At 39.6% G+C, this 22,354-nt stretch overlaps 1 protein-coding gene across 2 annotated transcripts in view; it reads left to right on the top strand.

Annotated features, from left to right (window-relative positions):
• The window catches only part of LOC119426568 (cadherin-20-like), a 44,145-nt gene that overhangs the window by 15,306 nt on the left and 6,485 nt on the right, over positions 1-22,354 (top strand). The window contains exons 2-7 of one of the 2 annotated variants that reach the window (XM_037694135.1): positions 4,282-4,576; positions 4,801-4,920; positions 10,366-10,533; positions 15,077-15,264; positions 16,109-16,362; positions 21,217-21,353. In XM_037694135.1, the coding sequence (XP_037550063.1) occupies positions 4,282-4,576; positions 4,801-4,920; positions 10,366-10,533; positions 15,077-15,264; positions 16,109-16,362; positions 21,217-21,353 (1,162 nt within the window). Of the gene's footprint in view, positions 1-4,281; positions 4,577-4,800; positions 4,921-10,365; positions 10,534-15,076; positions 15,265-16,108; positions 16,363-21,216; positions 21,354-22,354 lie in introns of those variants that run through there. The other variant, XM_037694136.1, reaches the window with a different exon arrangement.

The following is a 22,354-nucleotide window of genomic DNA, read 5'->3' on the forward strand; positions in this document are numbered from 1 at the left end:
CTAAAATGTGAAAATAAACTACATAAATATAATAAATGCTCAGTTATTGAGCTTAGGTTCTCTAAACTCGTGCAAATTTACAATCAACAAAACCATATTATACAACATTTATTACCTCAACCTCTGTTTACTGTGTGGCTGCAGGTCCTGGTGTCACACATCATGACCCAGTCTGGTCCAGGCTTCAGCTGTCGGACAGATGGCCTCATGCTCGACTCAAAAATACTTTTTGTTTACAGAGACGTTCATGTTTGACTCACTGACTGCAAACCATCAACCCTCCACCGCTGTGCTAACAGTTGGGGGAGGTGTTTGAACTGATGTGCTGTGTTTGGTTTTCATTTAAAATGATGTGGTGCATTATGGGTAAACATCTCTACAAGGATCTCATCTGTATGAAATACATTGTTGCAGAAGATTTGTCCATCAGATGAAACTTTACAAACCTAAGCCAAGATGCCTTTTTTGTTTTTAGACAAAAGAGGTTTTCTCCTGCAAACTTTCTAAAAAAAAATGCCACACTTTAGTCTTTTTTTTTAGTTTTACTCGCATAAAAACAAAAAAAAGTTAAATCATGTCATCTGGACCAGTTTCTTTAACTGAGAAACATTTCATTTCTCATCCAGAAGACTTCCTTAGTCTATGACCTGCCAATCACATCTGTCCCATAGGTTCATTCAACCTTTATTTCTACAGGTTAATCCCACTGAGCCTTGGAGACGCTTTTACAAGAGAAATGATTTTAACAAAGAATGATGACAACAGTGGACAATCATAAAAGAAAGCATACACATTGACAATAACTAATAAAAGAAAATGTTATTTTAAAAAACGAAACAAAAACAGCTACACTGTAAAGTGATGTAGAAAACTAAAAACAGGAACATGTCTGCATTGGTTTTGCCAGGAATTTAGCAAATGTTTGAAGCCACTTAGAGAGGTCAAAGGTCGAGAGCTTCAGGTCTTTTTGTAAGATATTCCAGGAAACAGGAGCGGAGCAGGAGAAGGTCCTTTTGTCTAGTTCAGTCCTCACTGAGGGAACACTGCAGGTAATGATGTCCTGGGAGCGCACGCTGTAGCTGCACTCACGCAGAGACATGTAGGAGGAGATGTATGAAGGCAGCAGACCAAGAAGTGATTTAAAGATGAAAATGTACCAGTGAGAGAGTCTGTGTGAAGTTAATGATGACCAGTTAACCAGTGAATACTGGGTGCAGTGGTGGGCACGATAGTTACAGCCAGTTATGAATCTTAGCGCACCATGATAGACAGTGTCCAACATCTGCAAGGTAGCCTTCACAGCTGTGTTTCAAGCCAACCTCCTGTTGGAATCTCAGTAGTAGGCGTTTAACACGTGCAAAGCACACCCTTCTAAAACAATCAGTCATCATGCACAACAATCAAATGTTGCGGGCCAGACGGCCAACTTGCTGCTCACAGAAAGCCTGAGGACAACCAAGGCCAAAGTGGTTCAGAAACAGGCTTTTTTGCTGTTATCTACATGGATAGCTGCTCTTACAACCCTTACTCACATAAAAGTTTACCTTTAAACTGCTAACAAGCGCCTGTAGAGTCTGAGATGGATCATTTGCAGTTTCTCTGAGGTTAGATAGAATTGACTTCCTCTCCTTAGAAGACTGGCAACTCACTGAAATCTCTGTATAGAATGATTTACTCCAAACTGCTTGGAGCTGACCTTTAATCTTTTCCACACTGATGGACACCACTGATCTTCCATGGTCATTGCTGTTGTCTCTCCTTCTTGGCATTGTGTTAACATACACCTATGCTCCATAGCAGCAAAACTCCTGCTACCATAAAGGTGATCACACTGATGATGATCAATTATTCAAGTGCATTAGCACGTATTCAAACAAAAGCTTTGAAAGACCTTCAGAAAGCCTGGATGTGGCATGGCTGTTTTAGCCTTCATTAGATTTCTTAAAAGAGATTTTGAAAATGTTCAGATTAAATAAATATCCAGATGCAGCTAAAACAACTCTTACCAAAAGCATGTATTTGCAATAAAATAGTAGCTCATTTTATGAACATGCCAACTAAACTATGTTATACTTTAACAAATTTTAAACTTCCAATGATGTTTCCACCTCTTGACAATGGCTGAAACCAGTATGGGTCTGACCCTAGCTGCACGCCATCGTCCAGCCTCGCCCAGTGCTGACATTTATTTTTAAAACCTTCATGTGCCTGCACTGTTGAGCTGATATGTGCATCCTAAATAACTGCAGATTTCTTCTGTTTAAATGAACTCATGTTCATCTCTTGGCTGTTTTCTCCTTTCAGTGCGCTCTGAGTGAAACACATGTTTACTTGGACTGAGAGCATGAGGCTGATTTGGCCTCAATAAGTCATTTTGTTCTGTTATCTGTATGTTTAGGATTGCTGTGCAGCGGCATTGTGCTAAAACTGGGAGATGTGACCTAATTAAACTTCCTAGAAAACGTGTCCCCGTCCAACATTTTTACACGGTGACTTCATGTGTAGTCTTTCATTTGTAGGGCGATGCATGTGCAGCTTTTGGGTGCAGGAGTGGTCTTTTTGAGTGCAGATTTGACCAAATCTGATTGTTCCAATTACTCTAAAAACTTTCTTGAGAAGTGAATTACTCCTTAGATTCATAAATTATTTTATTATAATTATGATAATAATTATGACTGAAACATGTGAGACACACAGGCTAAGTGTAAGGCGTGCATAAAATGTAAGAGTGTTTGTGGAGACAACACAAGAGTTGCTCAATTCACGTTCTGAAAATGTAAAAACGTTTCTTTTCTCTTTTTATTTGCTTGATGTCAACCTGTGGACTTTTGTGTAGTTTGAAGCTCTATGACTGAACTTTGTATTGTAGTGATTGAAGGCATATTTGATTTAATGTGTCACAGAAACAGGCTGAGTGTTAATAACAACATACTTCCCAGACTTTGTAAAGAATGGAGTTAAATAAATATTCTTAAAAAGGGCTGAATCATCCAGCATGGATGATTCCAACCTAAACTGGACCACAGACAATTAAGTCATGTGTTGTAGTACAGGGTGGCACGTTGGCTCAGTGGGTAGAGCTGCCACCTCTCAGCAAGAAGATAACGGACTCGAATTCCGGCCGGGGCCTTTCTGGGTGGAGTTTGCATGTTCTCTCTGTGCTATGTGGGTTTTCTCCGGGTACTCCTGTTTCCTCCCACAGACCAAAAACATGCATGTTAGACTGACTGGTGACTAAATTGTCCCTAGGTGTGAGTGAGAGAGTGAATGGTTGTTTGTCTTGTTTGTCTCCATGTGTCCCTGTAATTAGAGTTGCATTCTGGTCCAAAATATCCGACCCGGCCCCAGCCTGTAAGCATCATTTCCGAACCCCACCCGATCCGTCAAACTACCAGTAATTACAGGTCCAAACTCAAAACCCCCACCCCCTGACATTTTTCATTAAGCTTTGACTGCTTATATAGTTTTTAATGGTCGGCAGATACGTGTGGCTGAATAAAAGGGGCAAAAGATCGGAGCTGAGGAGCTCTCAAAGCGCATTAAATGCTTCCCCTCCTTCTGCCTGCATTGAACCCTGAACATGTCGGATATTTTGTGATCTCACCTGTTTGGATCGTCGGCCGTGCGTCCGCTGAGTGCAGCGTCTGAATGAACGTCCATTTGGACTTTGATGAATCACTGGCTGTAGTCCTTCTGAAGCTTAACTGAACTTTTTACCTGTTTTAAGGCCAGTCAGCACGCGGTCAAATGGCCACGTGCAGCTGGTGATGGTATGGCAAGCCATATTGTCATATAATTGGATCGTCAGCCGTACGCTTCTGATCAAACACCCGACACCGACCCGGCCCGCACATTAAGAACTTTATTATGGGCTGTCCCGGCCCTAATCCGGGTCGGGCAGGGCTAGGCTCCGAGTTCTGCTTAGAAATTACAGCTCTGCTTGTGATGGACTGGAGACCTGTCCAGAGTGTCCCCTGCCTCTTGCACAGTGACTGCTGGACATGGGCACCAGTGACCCCCGTGGCCCGAAAAGCAAAAATGGGTAAAAGATGATGGATGTATGGATGGATGGATGGATGAATGTTGTAGTACATGTTTCAAGTGGATACTTCTTTATTTTTCCTAATTGTTGCTGAACACAAGCATCTTTCCAACCTCTACTGCTACACTTCAAATATTCACAAACCTTTAAACTTTAGACTAAATTTAGGCTTTTATGGACCTCTTAGATGTTTTAAAAATGTATTTTAAGACTAATAAAATCTCACCGGGCTCTTACAGCTCCACTCAGACATGGACAAAGGTGACGGCTCCATTAAGTACATCCTGACGGGCGAGGGGGCAGGCACGACCTTCACCATAGATGACAGCACCGGGGACATACACGCCATCCAGAGACTGGACCGGGAGGTCAAGGCGCAATACGTCCTGCGTGCCCAGGCCCGCAACCGCTTGACAGACAGGCCTCTTGAGCCTGAATCCGAGTTCATCGTTAAGATCCAGGACATCAACGACAACGAGCCAAAGTTCCTAGATGGTCCCTACCAGGCATCTGTGCTAGAAATGTCCAGAATAGGTAATAAAAAAAAGAAAGTAAAATACACTGGAAATAATTTATTGTGCATTTATGTTGACATTTAGCGATATCTGCATAATCATTTACATCTTTTTCAGACTTTGCCAATGAAAACTACTTTTGAAGTTAATTATCTTTTGAAAACTCTGGCCAAACATGGAAAATACTCACAGTTATCTGTTTGGCACTGCCTCCTTTTCACCTTTGTCTCTGTGTTCACTCAGGAATGTCGGTGATCCAGGTGACTGCGACAGATGCCGACGACCCAACATATGGCAACAGCGCTCGTGTGCTCTACAGCATCCTGGAGGGTCAGCCATACTTCTCAGTGGACGCCAAAACTGGTACAGCTTCCCACAACTCATTCAGTTTGTAGACACAACAATCAGAGCTTTTATTCTCCATATGCTGAAACTGGAGAGGAAAAATGTCATACCCCAATAATGGTCATGAATGGTTATTTAACTGATGGTTATCCAGGTTTTTAGCTTGTAAATTAATGCTTATCCATCACTTCTAGAGTTGCAAGCTGTATTTTGAGCTTTGTCCCCTTGAGAAATAAATTTGCCTGAAAAAATTCAAGTTTGTGGACGAGAAGAAAATATCTGTAGTTGTAAAAAAAACCCGAAATGACAGAAAAATGTGTAAATGAATGTAGATTTTTTTTTTGTGAACATCTGGTTATAGATACAAACAAGACAAAGTATTAGTAAAACTCAGTGCTCCGAAGTCAATTTATTGTGTGTCACTTTGAAAATGTAAACCTAAAAATGAAAATGCTTTTAGTGCCTTTAGACCTCAAACTGATTGGACAAGTAGCTCTGCGCACGTCAAAATGACCAGTCAGAGGTTGTTTAGTGTCAATCTGCTGATTTTTAAAAAGTATCACTCAACTTTGGTCTCAGACTAGCCATTAGCTCATCGGTGTGGTCATTGTCAAATAGGGAAGTGTAATTTTGAGCACAGAAAATGTGTTAAAGTGCATGTTTCTGCTGTATGTCTGGAGATGGATGTTCACTGTTAGAGAAAAATAATCTCGCTTTATCTTACATACTCAAAAAGAACAATGCACCGAAGGCAGGAGATGGTTTTAAACCAGTATTTACTTGTAAGGTCAGATTTTCAGGACAGGTTACATAAATATTCATCACACACATGAAGAACGTGCCCCGAGCCGCCCCCTCAGCTTGTTTTTATACCCTGATCAGATCAGTTCACAGAACCTGCAGGTGTCCTTGGAGCCGGCTGCACCCAGCTCCTCATCCAGCTCTCTGCTAACCCAACATATGGTTCATGGGCAGAGTTAAGATTCTCATCCATAGTAATAAAAACATACATAACCTTTGACCAAAAATTCCCTAACATTCACAAAAAACAAGTGAACCCTCTTCAATTCTATTCATTTATATAGCATCAATAAAAATAATCTCAGGGCACTATACAAAAGAAAAAAAAACAAGTCTACATCATAAATCCAATTTAGCTCCAGATTCAAATTTGGTTACAGGTAATTAAACCTTTTTTCATACAAAATATTCACATAAAATATAACATTAAATGTAATTTAGTAAAAGTTTTCTGTCTAAGGAAGTCAGCAGGTTGTGTCACAATCTCCCATCCTGAGCAGCTCATTGGCAACAGTGGGAAGGAACAACTCCCTTCTGCAACGAAGAATCCTCCAGCAGATCTAGGATCTGATGGGCAGCCTTCTGTCTCGACTGGATGGGGTAACAGGAAAGAGGCAGACACACATTGACTGGTTCAGGTGTGGTTTCTATGTGAAGACAAAGAAAAACAGGTTAATAATTACATTTAAGATAAACATGGAAGTTGAGTGAATAACAGCAGTTAGAAAATAGGATCAGATTATCTCCATTAGTCTAAGCCTATAGCATAATAACTAAGGGATATCTCAAGAAACCCAAGCTAACCCTAACTATAGGATTGATCAAAAAGGAAAGTCTGAAGCCTGGTCTTTAAATTAATTTTAGCCTCAGGAGCAGAAAGTGGAAGTTGGTTCAACAAGAAAGGACTGTAAGCTCCGCCCCCATTTGACTTTTAGAAACTATTGGAGCCAGAAGAATTTTAGGAACCACTTTTAAAGCCGTCCATTTGAATCTTTAGTTTACGCTTTCAAAAAAAAAAAAAAAACTCTATTGACAAACATGTTTAAAGTTTAATTTATCATATTTATTGGTATTTATTTGTAAATGTATTTACTTTGTGACGAAATCACACAAACTGTGCAACATCATATTGAACAAAAACTGAGTTTTTTTTTTAACAATAACTAATTCATTTTTTTCTAAATGAGTTTGTGTAGACATAAAATAAGTTCGATGCGCTGGTAAAGTCAACACACCTTCTCACGACTAACTGTTCTTTGACAGCTTCTGTGAATCTCTTTCCAAACGCTGTAATTGCTCCAGTCTGGTTTTTAGCCGTGCACACTTCATGCCCCTGTGTATACAAACCAGCTCGAAGAGTGGCGAGCTCAGCAGGGCGTCTGTTGTTGCTACGAAACTACTCAACACTTTTCTGAAACGTGGAGCTCTTTTGTTGTAACTTACAATAAACCAAAACTCTTGACAAAAAAAGATGTGCTAAGCTCAAAGAGTGACTTCTGCAGATAACGAGGACAGGCTTGTAGTTTGACGGGCGGTTGCTTGGAAAAACATCCTGTTTAAAAATTAAATATTACTTTCTTTGTGTTATTTTAAACAAACCCGGCTTGGTTTGATTTAATCTTCAATCCTTTTTAGCAAAATAAAATCTGATCTGCAGTAATTTATGTAACAGTGAGACGCTCTGTTACAAAGATACATATTCTCAGCAATGAAAATACTGATTTTTAACAATGCAAGACAATTTTGCTGTTTTAGTTTGATTCATCATGCTACTTTACTCCAATGTAACAACCAGCGTTAACAACATTTGAAGACTGACAGAGTGTCTGTGCAGTAGCAGCATAGACACGTGTTTTCTAAACACTTTAAAATTTTAGGAAATGGTGAGAACCAGAGTCAGTCAGGAAAAAACAAAACATGTTAAGCCGATTTAAATGAGTCTCCAGAATGGAAATTTACCTGCGATGAGCAGAAAACAAACGGAAATAAATTAGAGGAATTGCATTTCCTGTGAAAATGCAGTGTGAATGCTTATTGCTGAAGAACTTGTTGAAAAACACATGAAATTAGCTAAAAAAAACCAAGCTGAAATGAAATGACACAACAACCCTTACAGTAATTAGCAGAAGAAAGCAAAGAACACTTTTTTGGGGAGCTGAATTAGTTATAAATTAGCAGGAATGAGCACAAAAAATAGGAAATTAACTAAAAAAGCTGAAATTAGCAACAACAAAAAAAAATTTGAAAAGGCAGAAAGAAGCTTAAACTACCAGAAGGAAGAGAAAAGAGCTGAAATGAGCTTAAAAAAGGGGGGAAATTGGCTGAAAAGGCTAAAATTAGCATAAAAACAGCTAAATAGTAGCTGCAACAGCAGAAAAAACTGAAACTAGCTGAAAACAGCTGAATGAAGCATAACACGCTGAAATTAGCAGAAAGAAGTTAATTAGGCTGAAAGTAACAAATTACTAGAGATGCACAATATTGGATTTTATCCGCTATACCGATATGTTAAAACTTATTCGGCCGATAACTGATGCTGATACCGATATTTTATATACGTTCCTTTGTCAGAACATATCTGTATTATTTAGGCTTATTTGCAGAAATAACATGTTGTCCCTTTTAGGCTGAAAGAAACAGAAATGAGCACAAAAAAGTGGAAATTATCTGAAATAAGATTAAATTAGCAATAAACAGCTGAAAAGTAGCTAAAAATTCATAAATAAGTTGAAATTACTAGAAGGAAGTGGAGAGAGCACATTTCTGCTGAATTAGGCTGAAGAAAGTTTAAATTAGGGCTGCACCGATTGTAGTTTTCTGGCCGATCACAGATTTATAAAGAGTCTGAGCTGCCGATACTGATTTTATTTAATAAGTGACACTGTCAGGTGTTATAAGGTCGCAATGCACCTTCAACTTTCCAATATTATTTTACTGAAGAACATACCCTTGAACACTATACTAGAAACAATGCAAACTTGTTTTAACTGGCCATGAGGTAGTTGCTCTGAAATATAAATGAAGTTCAGTCAATTGTTGTTAAAACTAAAAAAATCGGTAAAATCGGTTTCTCATATTGGGCCGATTTCCCAAAATTAAGGAAATCAGGGCATCGGTGCACCCCTAGTTGAAATGAGTGCAAAAAAATGTTGAATTAGCTGAAAAAGCTTAAATTAGCATAAAACTGCTAAATTGTAGCTGAAATAGCAGAAAAAGCTGAAACTTGCAGAAATAAGCTGAAAGGAGGTAACAAGCTTAAATTAGATGAAAGAAATTAGAAAAGGCACAAAAATGTTTTAGTTAGAAATAATCCGAAAGGAGCACAAAACAGCTGAAATTAGGTGAAAGTAGCTGCAAAAGATTTAAGTTTACACAAGGAAGCTGAAAGAAGCTGAAGCAGAATAACATGTGAAAGGAGCAGTAAAATGTTGTAAACAGATCTAAAGATTTGAAGGATGTAAAATGAGCTCCAATTCAGTTTCTACAAGACAAAAATGGCAGAAAAGGCCAAATATTTCAAAAAGCTAAAAATGCACCAATACTAAAAGTCATAGCAGGATTGTACTAAAAGAGCTGAACGTTTTGATTTATGATTTGTTGAAATAGCACAAAAATTGTGGAACGAGAAAGATGCTGAAATGTGCACGGAATAGAAATGGATCACAATAGAGTGAATGCTTCATGAACATTCACACAATAAATTTTTGTTTAATGATTTGAAGGTTAAAAAAATTAAAGTTACAGTTATACAAACATGTAGATTGGCCTTCATAATTCCCATTAGGCTGCTCGTTAACTAAACTACCAGCCAGCCTCCTTGATCTCACCATAAGCACAGAATTAACCTTTTATAGAGTCAGCACAAGATCAAATGTTTGACTCAGTGTTCCAGGTGCAGTACAAAGCATCTGTTAACTTAAACTAAAGTGTGACACATTACTTGTGCTCCTTTATGGATGTTATTGATAATTGGCTGCTGTTATTAAAAGTGTGATCAGAGAAAAGAAGAGCAACATGATGAATTTAGTCAAGTCGCGGGGTCAAGGTCAGGTGCATGCAGTGGATTAGAGCTGTTGTTGTTAATGTACAATATTGAAAGTTTTCTGTGGTAGAGGGTGTTTTCAGCAGTGGAAATATGAACAATGATACTTTACAGTCTGAGCATAAATCCAGTCTACTACAATACAGGCTCTAAAATATAAAAAAAATGAAGACCATTTTCATAACAATTCAGCTTAGGTTTTTTTTTATTTTTTTTTAATTTTGTACTTGTAAGCAAAAAAAAAAAGAGCGATTTCAGTGAAGTTTATTGAGATGGCCATGTTAGAGCAAGAATACTGTTTTGTTTGTCAAACTGTATTTTCTTTGATAGTTTCCACAAATTTAATTGATGAGAAGAACTAATGATGTTTTTGTGACACGATGCTAAAAGCTGAGCGTTTACTCGGCTGCCTGTTCGTTGTTGACGCAACAGGTTCATCCCTTGAGTTAGGGATCTTCTTTAAGACTAAATGACTCATCGGTGAGTTTTTAACCAACGTTCCAGGAGACGGTCACTCAGACACATGACCCTAATCTGTGTCAGCATCCTCTGTCTCTGACCTGTAACTCCCCATGCCATCGGTCTCCTAACTGCTCCTCTTTCCTGGTGTCTCTCCTCAGGTGTGATCCGTGTGTCTTTGGCTGATATGGACAGAGAGACCAGGGAAAACTACACCGTGGTCATCCAGGCTAAAGACATGGGTGGACAGCTGGGGGGGCTGGCCGGCACGACCACTGTCAACATCATGCTCAGTGACGTCAACGACAACCCACCGATGTTTGACCAGAGTAATGAAATCTTTCGCTTTTGTGTCTCGTCTCTTCTGTTGAAAAATATATATATATATATATATTTTAGTAGGAAACAACTAAAAACTGTTTTTAGACAGATTGTTGACAAGAAAAGTTGAAGGAATGAAAAGTGTTCAAAAGTTATCAGTACATGTAGTAAACATTAAAATGTACACTTAAGTTACAGTTACATAACATTTACATGGCTGCCCACTGCTCCACCTGCGAGTATCTCACGTATAAAAAAAACCAAAAAACGGAAACATACAATGATGACAATACATACTACTTTACTTTTACTTTACTTTTTAGTTGACCTACCAAATGCAGAACAGGAGGATAATATATATTCCTTAGGGCGAAACAGTTTTTTCAAAATCAACATTCAAAAGGACTGAGTCAAATAAAAAAAAAATCAACAACCAAGTTTTCACATAAAAATACTGAGCCCTGGAGGACGTGGGGATTTTTGGTTTTTTTTGCGTTCCCATGCAAAAGTTTTTGTGTTCCCTCTCAATACTGTACTGTATGTAGTGTTACCTCTCAGACAACAAACGTTCCTCCCTCAAAGAAACTGGTCCAGATGAAATGATTTAACCTTTTTTGTTCTCACAGACAGCAGCAACAATGGAATTGTGAATTTTCTCACCATTTAAAATCCAACAGAACAAGGTGGCACTTGCATTTTAAAAGTACTGTAACTTTCTTTTAAAGCATCAGAGTTCATTTAAGGTTCTTTATTTGTCATTCGCCCATATGTGGTACATGTGGTGGAATTAAGTTATGTACACAGGGTTCCAGTTACATCCAACAAAAGTATTAAAATGTAAAAGAAAAACAGTAATGAGATCTAAGATATGAACTAAGAAAAACGTTAAACTACACTAAGCACACACATCCGTAGGGCTTCATCAGTCTGAGGAGTCCCATGAAAGCTGTTTTCCCCACTAAGCAGTACTCTCCTTTAGTGGAACAACCAGTTTGCTGGTTTTGCTGGCAACCGATGAAGCCCTCCGAATAGAGGGTAAAACATCTTTCCATAAATAAGAAACTGTCCAGATGACCTGACTGACCATTATAGTATTTTGTATGTGGATGATTGAGCATGATCTCTGATGCTTTAAAAGAAAGTTACAGTACTTTTGAAACACAAGTACAACTTGTTCTTTTGGATTTTAAATGGTGAGAAAAATCATGATTTATTACCATACAGAAATATACTGAGAAAACTTTAGTTATGATACATGGTGCTGCTTTGACAAATACTCTGAAAATATGGTAATTTGTTGACGGTCCCTAAGAAAACCATCATTCCTTGGAGGAGGGACGAGCAGCTGAAGGAAATCAGACTGACTGCATCGGCTCGAACGAGGAAGCCACCGCTGGATCCACGGAGCATGAACGTGAAATATCCAACGTAAAATTTATTTTACCACTGCAGCACACACTGGATATCCTTCCACTTAAGGCTGATTTCAAAATTCAATTCAATTCAGTTTATTTATATAGCGCCAAGTCACAAACTCCATGAACCTTAAATATGGGTGTCTGTTCCATTGTTGCTGTTTTTGAGGTAACACTACACACAGTACAGTATTGCGAGGGAACGCAAAAACTTTTGTGTGGGAATGCAAATGAAAAAAATCCCCCACGTCCCCTCCGGGGCTCCATATAAAACAATATCAACTTAAAAAAATATATATATATACTTGAAACGAAAAATAAAAGCTTTCAAAGTGTACTGTTTATAATAAAAGAGAAGTAGTAGTAGTGATGATAATGGTGGTAGTATAATTATTAATAATAGTAGTATAGTATAGAATAGTATAGTATAGAATAGTATAGTATAGTATAGTATAGTATAGTATAGTATAGTATAGTATAGTATAGTATAGTATAGTGTAGTGTAGTGTAGTGTAGTATAGTCAGTTTCAATTCAATTCAGTTTATTTATATAGTGCCAAGTCAAAACAGAAGTTGTCTCAGGCACTGAACAGAAACATTTCTCTATTAAAATAATAATTTAACATTATTTATCTGAGGAGCAGACTGCTTTGAATTTAATTCCATCACAGAACTCTCGTGCAAATGCATGGACCAGTTTTTCTGCATCATCTTTAGATCAGATGTTTCTAATGTTAGTGATATTACGCAGGTGGAAGAAGGAGGTTCTAGTAACGTTTTTAATGTGGGGGATAAAAGACACGTCCTGATCAAAAATAACACCAAGATTTTTAACATTAGAGCTGGAGGACAGATTAATGCATCTAAGGAGGGAGAAAGACTGAAAAATTCATTCCTAAGGTGCTCAGGTCCAAAAACCAAAACCTCAGTCTTGTCTGTGTTCAACAGGAGAAAATTAAGGGTCATCCAGGTTTTTATGTCTTTAAGACATGCTTGTAGTCTAAGTAGCTGATTGGATTCATTGGGTTTAATGGACAAATATAATTGTGTGTCATCAGCATAACAATGAACATTTATCCCATGCTGTTTAATAACTTTACCTAATGGAAGCATATTATATATAAGGTAAAGAGTATTGGTCCAAGCACTGAACCTTGAGGAACTCTATGACTAACTTTGGTGTATGATGAAGATTCATTATTTACATTTACAAACTGGAGTCTATCAGTTTTAATTAAACCAATTTAGAGCTGTTCCTGTAATTTCAATATCATTTCAAGTCTCTATAATAAAATATTATGATCAACTGTATCAAATGCAGCACTGAGGTCTAACAGGACCAGCATAGACACAAGTCCATTGTCAGAGGCCATGAGAATATCATTGGTAACTTTCACCAGTCCAGATTTGTGCTAAGATTAGCTCTAAACCCTGACTGAAACTCTTCAAACAGATTATTTTTTGCAGATGATCACGCAGCTGACCTGCAAATATTTTCTCTAGAACTTTTGAGATGAAAGTTAGATTAGATATAGGTCTATAGTTGGCTAGGATTCCTGAGACGGGGTTATGCTTCTTAAGTAAAGGTTTAATTACAGCAATCTTAAAGCTTTGTGGTACGTAGTCGTTTATTAGAGACAAATTAAGCGGATCTAAGACGTGATTATTAATTAAAGGAATACATAAGGGAATAAATAAATAAGTATAATATAGTGTAGTATAATGCAGTGCAGTGCAGTGCAGTGCAGTGTAGTGCAGTGCAGTGCAGTGCAGTGTAGTATAGTATAGTATAGTATAGTATAGTATAGTATAGTGCAGTATAGTATAGTATAGTATAGTATAGTATAGTATAGTATAGTATAGTATAGTATAGTATAGTATAGTATAGTATAGTATAGTTGTGGTATTAGTAGAACTTATGTGATCTAATTTTTAATTTGGCTGGTGTAGTAGTACCAGTAATAGGAGTATTGGTGGTAGTAGTACCAGTAATAGTAGTATTGGTGGTAGTAGTACCAGTAATAGTAGTATTGGTGGTAGTAGTACCAGTAATAGTAGTAACAGTGGTGGTAGTAGTAATTTTAGTAGTAGTGGTGGCAGTAGTAGTACTTCATATAATTTGAACATCCTATGTGTCCCTCACAGATATTGTGATTAGAATAACTCCGGCCCTTGAACACATTATGTTGCTGGCTGCTGACAGAAACTATGAATCTCATTCCTGCCTCCTTTTCCTTGACTTTGTTAATCTCATTAGGATTACGTCATCAAAAGAAGCTCGAGCTCCCCCAGAACTGCACCCTGTGTCTGATCTTACTGTGTTGTAAATTCTCCAGTTGGACGTAAAGACTGTGTGGCCTGTACGCACCACAAACTCCTCACTCAGAGCATGAAATGAACTTTATTATTATTATTATTATTTGCTTTAATTAAAATTCAAAGACTCTGCTTTGACCTGGAGTCAGTAGTTGACTCGTATGTCTTGTAGCTATGGAGGAGCCAGGTCAGGACTTTAGCTGCAGTGTTTCTGTAACGGTGGCTCATTATATTCACACAAACTATTCATCTCTACTTCCTAAGAGCATGCAGGTTGTGTGTCCCTCTGCCCACATCTGGCCATCAGTTCTTCACCTTCAGCTCTTCCTCTTCCTGTCAGCCACCAAATACACCATAATGTGTCTTTTATAATCCACTTCTTGTCTCCTTATAAACCTCCTGAGTTCAGCGGTTGTCCCCTCTGTCTGGAGTCAACTGGTGGCTTCAGTTCCTTGACAAAGAAAACACTTGCTGTCCATTTCCGCCTCCATCACCAGTCCCTCACCAATTAGCACCATCACTCTGAGGGAAATTCGATTGGTTGCGATCAGGGATTCTCCTGTATCGAGCAGGCATTTCACAATAAACTGGGAAAAGCCACAGATTGGGCAGCTGTCACCTCCTTTTTGAGGTTAAATGGTTGATGAGGTGCGAGCCGGCCCACGAGGCGGCGTATAACCCAATTGTGAGGCGTTTGTAGAGGCATTTATTTGATCATGCCTGATGAGGGACTTGGAGCTGTGAGCAGCTGATGTGATTACATGAAGGGGTTTGCTTCCCTCTAGAGGAGTGAATCAGTTTTGAATGTTTTCGTGCTCAGGGCTGTATCAGATGAGCGTGCCTGAGTCAGCTCCCGTAGGCTCCGTGGTGGGCCGGATCTGGGCCAAGGACAGAGACATCGGGGTCAACGCTGAGATGAAGTACAGCATCATAGATGGAGATGGGAGGGACACCTTCGACATCAGCACCGACCCCACCAACCTCTTTGGCATCATCACAGTGAAAAGGGTAAAAATTAAAATAAAAAACTAAATAACTTTTTTTTTTTACACATCACGTTTTAGTACATATGTTCAAGTGTTCATTAAAAGTTTTTTTTTTACTTTTATAAATATTAACTCTTCATAACACTAATTGTATGGCGGGTCAAAAATGCCACTTGTCTTTACGTACATGAAATTATAAAAACAGATGTGCCAATTAAAATGGGAAATATTGTGATTTCTTTAAACAATTTTAAATCAAAAGTCTAATTGTGATGTGTATTTTTACTGAACTAATTTTTGGCCTTTTAATTATTTCACATCAAAACCATAAAGTTTGTTGTCTTAAATAGTGCATGGCATATTTTGTTCTATATCAAGGTATTCTTCTAAAACATTATTAAAACTAGAAATAGAGATTTTAAATGAACAGATTTCAATAACAAGAACGACTGAAATGGATAATTCATTTATTGAGTTTGTAAATTAATTCACAAATTAAAAAAAGTCATGACTTATTAAAAATTGGCACTAATGTTCTCAGTTTTATTTAAAAATGTTTGCATCAATTTGTTACTTTAAATTGTTATATAAATATTTAGGCTTTTGATTAAAAAACATTTTTAAGTGGTGACACATTTATGTAAGTACATATTTTTATGTGATTTAGGTGTTTATTTCAAATTTTAACACAAAACGTGCAGTAATTAATGACCTATTTTATTAGAATAGGGCACTTTTGACCCTCCGTACTTCATCACACAAAAGCTGCAAACCCAAAACCCTTTTTTATTGAGTAAGATTTGAACATTTGAGTTGAGTTTTGCAACTTTAAAGTGATTTTAAAACTGTTTGTATGTCTTGACCAGCCGTTAAACTTTGAGAACAAGCCTAGCTACACCCTGAAGGTGGAGGGAGCCAACACCCACCTGGACCCGAGCTACCGCCACCGCGGGCCCTTTAAAGACGTCACCATCGTCCATGTGAGTGTGGAGGACGTGGACGAGCCCCCACTGTTCGACTCGTCATCGTACTACGTCGAGCTTCCCGAAGACGCGGAGAAAGGAACGGTGGTGCGGACGGTGTCGGCCCGGGATCCAGACTTTGCCAACAACACTGTGAGGTGAGAAGAAAAAACAGGCCCAATGTGTTTTTAAACTTTGACTTTTACAGTCAGAATACTGAAGGCTGTTTGAAGAACTTTACATTTGTTCCATTCATTTCTTCCCTAAAAGAAACAATTTAGTTGTCTCTTATTATCTGAATATCTGTTTTCAAACACATCCAACTGAATTTTGGTATAAAAGTACAGAAACTTGGTTGTTTTTTTAATACTCTGCAAGATACAGCGAACTGGATTTCAGAAACTTTATGGAGACGGTGAATACAAACAAGCAAACAGGAAATTAAAATGATTTGATGTTGCTCAGTTTCCTTTATATTACAAAGCACGGGCAGAGGATGGGTTCCAGTTGTTTCTTTTATCTGAAAAATGCTAAAAAAAATAATGAAATCTCACTAATATTTAGTTTACAGAAAATAATTATGACAAAATGTGTATGAGAGGAAATGATTTGAAAAAATGCAGGTGTGTTGTTGCCTCCTGACCAGCAGAGGGCAGCATCCTAATAAACTTCAAGCAGGAAACAAACTATTCCTCCATAACACATGTGCACGTGCTACAGCTGCATAATAGATTAATTTATTTATTTACATGAGGAATTTTTCTTTTAAAAAAAGTAATCAAAAATATGTACATATCAGACAGAATGGTTTTATTTCTGAGTAATAATAACTTATTTCGAATAAATTGTAAAAGCTTGCATAAATGAGTTTTTAAAATATTTAACTTTTAAATCATTTTATTTAAAATTTAATCTGAAAGCAGTTTTTGAATACAGTTTAGAGAATTAATCAATGACAATTTTATGAGTTTTTGTTTTTTAGCCGTCCCTCTCCAGGGGTCTCCACAGCGAGTCATCCTCCTCCAGTGTCCTCTGTCCTCACTCTGTCCTCACTCTGTCCTCACTCCAACCACCTCCATGTCCTCTCTAACTGCATCCATATATCTCCTTTTCGTCTTGTAAACTTTTCCTTTGACCGTTACTGACACCCTTTTGTCACAAATCACTCCTGAAACTTGTCTCCGTCTTCTCCATCCTGCCTGGACTCTCTACTTCTTTACCACCTCCCTGTTTTCATGGATCGTTGACTCTTTATGTTTAATATAAGCACGGTATAAGAATGTTTTCACGTGGTTTAAACTAATCTAATATGGATGTAACATGTAAGAGGCTGAAAAAAGCCAAATCATTATTTCCTGTTTCTATGTCTCAGAGACACTTTGCTGAACCAGCATCAGGTTTGAGTCCCGGCCTTGGTAAGACTTTCTCAGATCATGTCAAGAGAGACAGGTGATGTCTGCACTAGGTTGTTTCTTTTATTATGGACAACAGAGTTTGGCGTTGAAGTCTTTACAACCAAACTATGGGTCCCACATTGAGAGACAGCAGGGATCAGTGCCCCCACAGTGAGGTGGTCGGCCCAGGGAGCTCCTACCAAAGAGACACGCCTAGAAAAATCTCCAGAAAATGAGAAGTACCTCAGCGGAGGTGGTCGAGCCTTGGCTCCTAAGGCCAAAGAAATGACAGGAAGCCACCTCCTCATGGACTCAGCACCTGCTGGAAGAACCATCGAGGACAGGAGCAGGAGAGGGTGGACGTCTGGGGATGCTGATTCCTGGTGACAGCCTAAATAAATCAGTGAACATCCCCTGCATCCTGTCAAAAAATTATTTTATATCATGTACAACTGCTTTAATATTTGTCTTAGATAAATCTAATGAACATTAAAATAAATAATAAGCGGCTCTGTGATCTGTGGAGTTCCAGACATCTGAGGATGTGAGCAGCAGGTAGTCACCACAACAGATGACAGATAACAACAAGCACTGACCTTCAGTTCCTCCATCGCCCTCGTTTCCAGTTCCCGTCTCTGTCTTGTACTGTCTGCAACACGGTTGTATGTGAAAACCCACCGTTTCTTTCACTTGCGGCATCTCCCCCTCCTCATGACAGAGTCACACTAATATTAACAGAGACCCTGTGGGAGAACCTCCAGCCAGTCACGACGTTCTCTGTGTGGCTAACAAGCCCACGGACTCTTACACACGTTTAAGAGCTGTTGCCTCTTTGTGTTCATCTAGCTGTGATCGTTCTAAATTTTCTGTAGGATTTCAGTGAACAACGTTCATCTTTTCCTATTGCAGAAGGATTAAACTGACACTACGAGCATTAGCTGCTAATGCTAATGACGCTAACAGTTTTACCAGCGTATGGCTCTAGACCAGGGCCACGGTTACTGAAAGCCAAGAGCTCAGGGGCCAGACATCCAGCACTTATTAAGTGAGTTTGTTTTACAATTTAAAATCTAGTTTTATTTAAAAAAGGAACCCACTGGTGGGCTGAACGGAGCACGTGTGCCTGATTTGGCCCCTGGGCCACCAGATGGATAGCCCTGCTCCAGTAGCTTGGTTAACTTTTTGTCAAAATAAGACATAAAAGCAGGAAAATGTTTGTTCTTATTATAACTCCAAAAGATATGAAAACATGATTCTGTAGCATGATTCTGGAGAAGGCGTTCGACCGCGTCCCTCGGGGAACCCTGTGGGGGGTACTCTGGGAGTATGGGGTACCGGGCCCTTTGATACGGGCTGTTAGGTCCCTGTATGACCGGTGTCAGAGCCTGGTCCGCATTGCCGGCAGTGTCGGGCTTGTTCCCAGTGAGAGTTGGACTCCGCCAAGGTTGCCCTTTGTCACCGATTCTGTTCATAACTTTTATGGACAGAATTTCTAGGCGCAGCCAAGGTGTTGAGGGGATCCGTTTTGGTGGCCTTAGGATTGCGTCTCTGCTTTTTGCAGATGATGTGGTCTTATTGGCTTCATCAGCTCGTGATCTACAGCTTTCACTGGAGCGGTTCGCAGCCGAAAGCGACAAGGCCGGGATGGAGATCAGTTCCTCCAAATCCGAGGCCATGGTCTTGAGCCGCAAAAGGGTAGAGTGCCCTCTCTGGGTCAGGGAGGAGGTCCTACCCTCAACTATGGTCACGAGCTTTGGGTTGTGACCGAAAGAATGAGATCTTGGATACAAGCAGCCGAAATAAGTTTTCTCTGTAGGATGTCTGAGCTCTCCCTTAGAGACAGGGTGAGAAACTCGGTCATCCGGGAGGGACTCAGAGTAGAGCCGCTGCTTCTCCACGTCGAGAGGAGCCAGTTGAGGTGGCTTGGGCATCTGGTTAGGATGCCTCCTGGACGCCTCCCTGGTGAGGTGTTCCGGACACGTCCCACCGGAAGGAGGCCCAGAGGAAGACCCAGGACACGCTGGAGGGACTATGTTTCTCGGCTGGCCTGGGAACGCCTCGGGATTCCCCCGGAAGAGCTGGTCCAAGTGGCTGGGGAGAGGGAAGTCTGGGCCTCCCTACTTAGGCTGCTACCCCCGTGACCCGACCCCGGATAAGCGGAAGAAAATGGATGGATGGATGGATGGATGGATTTTGTAGCAAACAGCCCCACCCTCTTTTATTTACCATCATCATCCTCCATCTGGAAGCAAACAAAGTTAAATATGCTTAAAAGGAACGTCATTATTTTTGCCTCTCTGTCTGTTAGCAAATATACGTATCATGAACCACTGGATGGATTTTAATAAAGTGCTCAGGAAGTAGCCATTAGAGTTAAATCTACATATAATCAACTTTAGGAGTTAACTCAATTCAAGACACCTACACAGTTAACCAGCCTGAGCAAACACAATGAATAGCTACAGCACAGTCTGTTTTACAGATGCTGAAGTAGAATGTAGTGCACTAACAGCTGAGAGTCATCTACATCCTGCGTGAGGTATTTGCTTTAACATGCACCATTGACTACTGGGGTCAACTCAGCTTGTCTGTTGGCAAAATATCTCATGAACTATTGAACAGATTTTAATGTAATTGTCAGAAAGTCATCACTGGACACGCTTCTACAACTGATACAACTTTGCAGTCAGTCTATTTTAAAATGGCAACAGCAGCAAGCTAGCATTAGCAATCATAAAGATGGCTGTAACTCAGTCTGCCTTTCAGATAAGCTTAAATGTTGTGTTGTAATAGCTGAGAGTCCTCCCCATCACGTGCTCTGTGCCACACATTGCTCAAGATTTTTAGCTTAAAACCTTCTCATGAACATTAGACTCAAACCTGTTTACCTGTTAGCAAAATATTTCAGAAAACAATAGGGTTGTTTCATTGAAGTTATCCACTACAGTCAACTGACCTCAACTAATACAAAGATGGATATAACCTGAGCAATTTTAGACATAATGGGCTACATTTTGATGTGGTAGTAACTGAGGGTCATCCTCAATACGTTCTGCAAGCGCTAAGAAACTGCGTGGGATCTTGTAATATCGCATGAGATTGAGCATAATCTTATACATTTGACCAAAATAAATGCTGTAATTTTTCATCATAAAATCACATCTGTTAAAAATTCTTGCAGATGTGCCTTAAGCAGCACTAGGCCTTTAATAATGAGCTTCCTGTTCAAGCTGATTCTTTTCGTGTTGTCAGTAATTTGACACATCAACATCCTCCTCCTTCTTGTGCACGGCTGGTTGTGTAGCACGTCTCTCTCAGAGGGGTGTTTTGGAAAGCGGCCCATGTCGACAGGAGACGCTCCAACACGACGCTCTGTTTGTTTGTGCCTGACGTCTGTTTGGCAGAAGAGGCAGATCCTCTGATCAGGCCTCGTATCAGGATCTTCTTACCGAGTCTTCAGGTGCTGCCAACCTGACGTCTTATCGCACAGACACACACATGGCATGCACACGCTGGATTGGAAACGTGTGCGTGCATGGCCCTCAGAAAGGATTACACTCAGAAAGCGCACTTTATTCAGCCCTGAGCTCACACGGTTGTGTCACCTTGTGTCACCAGGTACTCCATCGAGAGGTCCAGCGACCCAGACAAATTCTTTTACATTGAAATCACTTCTGGCTCGCTGATGACGGTGCGTTCGCTGGACCGGGAGGAGATCGGTTGGCACAACATCACAGTCCTGGCCATGGAGATGAGTAAGTGTTTTACCTAAAGACAAGCTTCAATGAATAAAGTGGGAATAAACAAAGACTGCTTTTCCCTTGAGGATTAGTCCACTTTGAGATCTATTTAAACGTAAATCGCTTGATAAAATTCAAGTTTCTTCTATGAGTTTATTACAGGATGTGTATGCAGTTGGTTTATAGAAATGCAGAAGCAGTGATTTGACAAAGCGGCTCCTGCAGTTCATGTATTTCAGAAACGTGGATGCCCTGCAGAAATCTCACAGCTGGTTGCAGCAGAAGTCACCTTGCTCCTCAATCCATTCGCTTTGTTTGTGTGTTTGTGTCTTTGTTTGTTCGACACACCTTAAAGGGGGCCGTAATGGAATTAATGGCTAATTAAATAACTTCTCCTGCGGCGGCTAATTAAAGACGAGGAAGAGACGAAGAGGGCACAGAGAGGAAGGTGTGAAGTGGAAACGAAGATGCAGAAAAAATCATCCGGAGTAAAATGAAGATAATCAATTCAAAGAAGAAAAGAAAAGTGCTAAACGCAAAATTTGCCCAAATTCTTCACAATAACATTTTTATCCTCTTTACTTCCTTTACTATGCTGTTTCTTGCTGTTTTGGAATATACTGTATAATCTAGTTTAGTTTATTCCTGGTTTTCTTTTGGTTGCTTCCTTCTGTAGGGGTCAACACAACAAATGAACTCATGGATAGTTTTGTCAATTGTTTTACGTCGGATGCCTTTCCTGACGAACCTGCGATCTCAGGATTATGATACTGCAGCCCCAACATCCATCCATCCATTTTCTTTACCCGTTTATTCCATTTTGGGTCACGGGGGTCGCTGGTGCCCATGTCCAGCAATCACTGTGCGAAGGGCGGGGTACACCCTGGACAGGTCGCAAGTCCATCACAGGGCCAGCCCCAACATAGTTTACCATATTTTCCGCCTATAAGTCACAGTTTTTTGTATAATTTACAGAAATAAATTTTGCCCTGGGACTTATAGGCCGAAGTGACATA

The sequence above is a fragment of the Nematolebias whitei genome, chromosome 20, assembly GCF_014905685.2.
Source record: "Nematolebias whitei isolate Nwh7 chromosome 20, NemWhi1, whole genome shotgun sequence".
Taxonomy (NCBI): domain Eukaryota; kingdom Metazoa; phylum Chordata; class Actinopteri; order Cyprinodontiformes; family Rivulidae; genus Nematolebias; species Nematolebias whitei.